Source organism: Sinocyclocheilus rhinocerous, unplaced genomic scaffold (genome assembly GCF_001515625.1).
Source record: "Sinocyclocheilus rhinocerous isolate Xijiao unplaced genomic scaffold, SAMN03320098_v1.1 scaffold568, whole genome shotgun sequence".
NCBI classification, from domain to species: Eukaryota; Metazoa; Chordata; class Actinopteri; order Cypriniformes; family Cyprinidae; genus Sinocyclocheilus; species Sinocyclocheilus rhinocerous.
The window spans coordinates 1,942,923-1,946,013 of NW_015652173.1; the positions used below are offsets into that span (position 1 = coordinate 1,942,923).

Here is a 3,091-nt window from a genome sequence, read left to right on the forward strand (position 1 = left end):
ACACAATTTATAATAATACATAATACATTTTTTAAATGATTTCAATTAATCATATATTATATTTAATATTAACAATATGATAATTAATAATACATTATTATTATTAATTAAATTGGTAATATTTATTTAATCTATATCATATTATTCTATATTGTACTATATAACTTATATACACACACGCACACATACATATAAGTGTGTAAATAGCAGCATGCAATATAATTATTTTTTATTAATTATTTTATAATAGGTTTTCAATCAGTCTTTATGTATGGACTAGTAGGGACATTTACTCTTTTTAGGTATGTAATTTACTCTGCAAACTTGTGTAGCATAAACTATTAAAGAATTTATTTTTTTTAATAAAATTAATTAAAAACTTTAAATTACTTTTTTTGTATATAGGGTTAGAGTAAATCACTATTATTATTATTGAAAATGTATAAAAAATTATTTACAGTGAACATTTTTTATTCACTTAACCTGGCACTGGTCTTAAGCTCATTTGTGTAGAGAGATGCTCTAATGCCTGGCATCTCAAATCTCATGTCCTCACCTGCTCTTTGGTGTTCAAAGTGGTGTTTGACGTGGTACGCTTTCAGCCCATACAAGTAAGAGCCCTTCCGTGGCGAGCCGTAGTGCAGGTAGTAGTGGATCATGTCGTAGACCACGTATCCACACAGACCCCCCACGAACAGGGAGGTTCCCAGACCCTCAGGCAACGTCTGCCTGAGTATCAGGTAAAAAGCACCAATGACGATGGCGGCCAGACTCGGAGGAAACACCAGACGAGAGCCGTCAAACGGAGACTGACGGGTAAGAAAAGACAGTTAGGTTGAGCTTCATCAGTATCTAATGAATTATGTCAATTCATCTACTCAATGAATGATTACTGAATCTCAAGTATCGAACAAAATCACACACCTTGTGGTGCTGACCGTGCAACAGGAAGTGCAGCATGATGAGGTAATAATTGTGGGCGGGCGGGCGCATGTGGAAGACGAAGCGATGGATGCAGTACTCGATGAACGACCACAGGAACATGCCGAACATGAAGATGAACGGAAAGCTGTACTTGTGGACCAGAATGGAGTAGTCTACAAAGTAAAAGTGTAAAATAAAAAAATAATCCTTCACTAAGATCATTTACTTACTTAAAGGGATCTTTAAGTAAGTAAATGAGTAAAAGTAAATATTTTAATATAAATGAAAATAATAGTTTATAAAAAATACTAAAATAATACTTCAGTGGATTTTAGGTAAATCAAATAAGAATGTTTTAAAACACGCTTTACACACACCTGATGTAATAAACAGTCTTGTCCTCTCTTGTGCCAATAACGTGTAGCAGTACCAGCTCAGATAGATCACCAAAGGCATCCATACAATTGGCACCATGTACCTACAAACGCACACAGCAAAGTTCAAGTATCTGTTCATTAACCAGCACTCACATATAACATAGCAAATCCTGTAGCATAATATTACTAGTGTTGAACTAAACAAACACAAGCAGCCAGAGATGCTCAATCCTGTAAAGTGATTTCTCTTACCATGAAGTCTTTGTGTTGGCCTCAAAAAAGTCATTCTCGAACAGCCTGATTGGTCTGTCTACAGGCTGGTGGACCCACGTGTCATATTTCTCTCCAAGATATCCGACCTGCCAGCCCAGTGGCTTCCGCCAGTCTACCAGATCCTGTACGGACAATACAATTGATAACAGTGTTATTCTAATAGGATGTATATACTATTAAAACATTTTGAATTATTTTTATATTTAAAGATTTAATTTTAGGGCTTTTTATGTGCAATTTTGTTATGCGCTTTTGTCATTTATTTAATATTTCTGTTTAGCTTTAATTTATTTTTATTTCAGTTCTGGTTTTAGTAATTGTAGTACTTCAGCTTATTTATTTCAGTTGCCAAGGCAAAATTTTATTTCATTGAAGTTTTTCATCTAATTACTAACTTCATACTAACGTGGCATGTAATTTACCTCACTCAACCCTTTATTGCTATCCTATTAAATATCCTGTTCATTTTCCTGCCATTGTATAAAAGTTAACCGAGTTCAGGAAGTACTGCGCACCAGGAATGTTGGCTATCAGTGATGTTAGTTTGCTGAATCATTTTACTGTTCCTTGTTTATGGTGCAAACTTTGACCAGATGCTTTTCCTATGTTCTCCACTAGGGGTCACTATACCAGTATAAAGCAGAGGAGGTGGGCGTGTCTAAGAAGACATACTGGAGTTAATATTGGCCCAGGACCTATACAGGGAGCTGCAACTCGATGAGATTCAAAGACTGGAAGCAGAGGCCTTGAACTTAAGGTGGACTGAACCTGAAGTCTATATATGCATGGTTCTGTGCGTGTAATTTATGAAACAGTTTACTGACATATTTACACCTCTCCAGAGTCACGATGCAGAACAATGATGGGCGAGTGACTAGTCAAAGTACAAAAGGTCATTGCAATTCAATGACACTATCTAGGGCCCAATTAAAAAAAAAAAAGCCTGATCATAGCTCTGATTTTGTCAGTGTTATTTACATTTAATATTCCATGACAGAATACCAAGAACAATTTAACCATAACCACCCACTTGATTTGTTTTGTGGAATGGGGAGGAGGACAGAACAATGTATTCAGGTTTAATTCTAGGAAATGTCTGTCACATCATCAATAGGAGGGCATGTTAGGATGAATTAACGGCTTTTGCTTTACAGCAACGCTGGAATGAATGAGAGAGCGGCAATAAACCGGTGCCGAGACCACATTCCTGCTATAATGAACCCAGAAACCTGGTCTGGACTGGTTGCCTAGCCTGTCTGGCTTACAAGTTTCATTACGGCATTAATTACGGTGCTGGTTGTTATGCCTAAGCCTGATGCACAGGTTATGTGTTGGCCTGTAATGTAACACCTGAGGCTGAAGAATGACGGAGGAAGAACAATTAACATGTGAATATCACTATGAAAAGGCCAAGTGGGCCATATTTTTACTGTAAAATAAAAATAAAAAGGTAATTTATTATTTATTATTTTTTTATAAAAAATATTTTTTATAAAATATAATTATAAATATTTATA

General features: G+C 35.5%; 1 protein-coding gene across 1 annotated transcript in view; it reads right to left on the reverse strand.

The window, feature by feature from the left end:
* LOC107714073 (fatty acid 2-hydroxylase-like) overlaps positions 1 to 3,091 on the reverse strand; it is a 27,075-nt gene that overhangs the window by 4,005 nt on the left and 19,979 nt on the right. Inside the window, exons 3-6 of the mRNA XM_016519777.1 lie at positions 1,554 to 1,696; positions 1,302 to 1,402; positions 925 to 1,097; positions 557 to 809 (exon numbers count right to left, since the gene is read on the reverse strand). Coding sequence (XP_016375263.1) covers positions 557 to 809; positions 925 to 1,097; positions 1,302 to 1,402; positions 1,554 to 1,696 — 670 coding nt within the window. The remainder of the gene's footprint in view (positions 1 to 556; positions 810 to 924; positions 1,098 to 1,301; positions 1,403 to 1,553; positions 1,697 to 3,091) is intronic.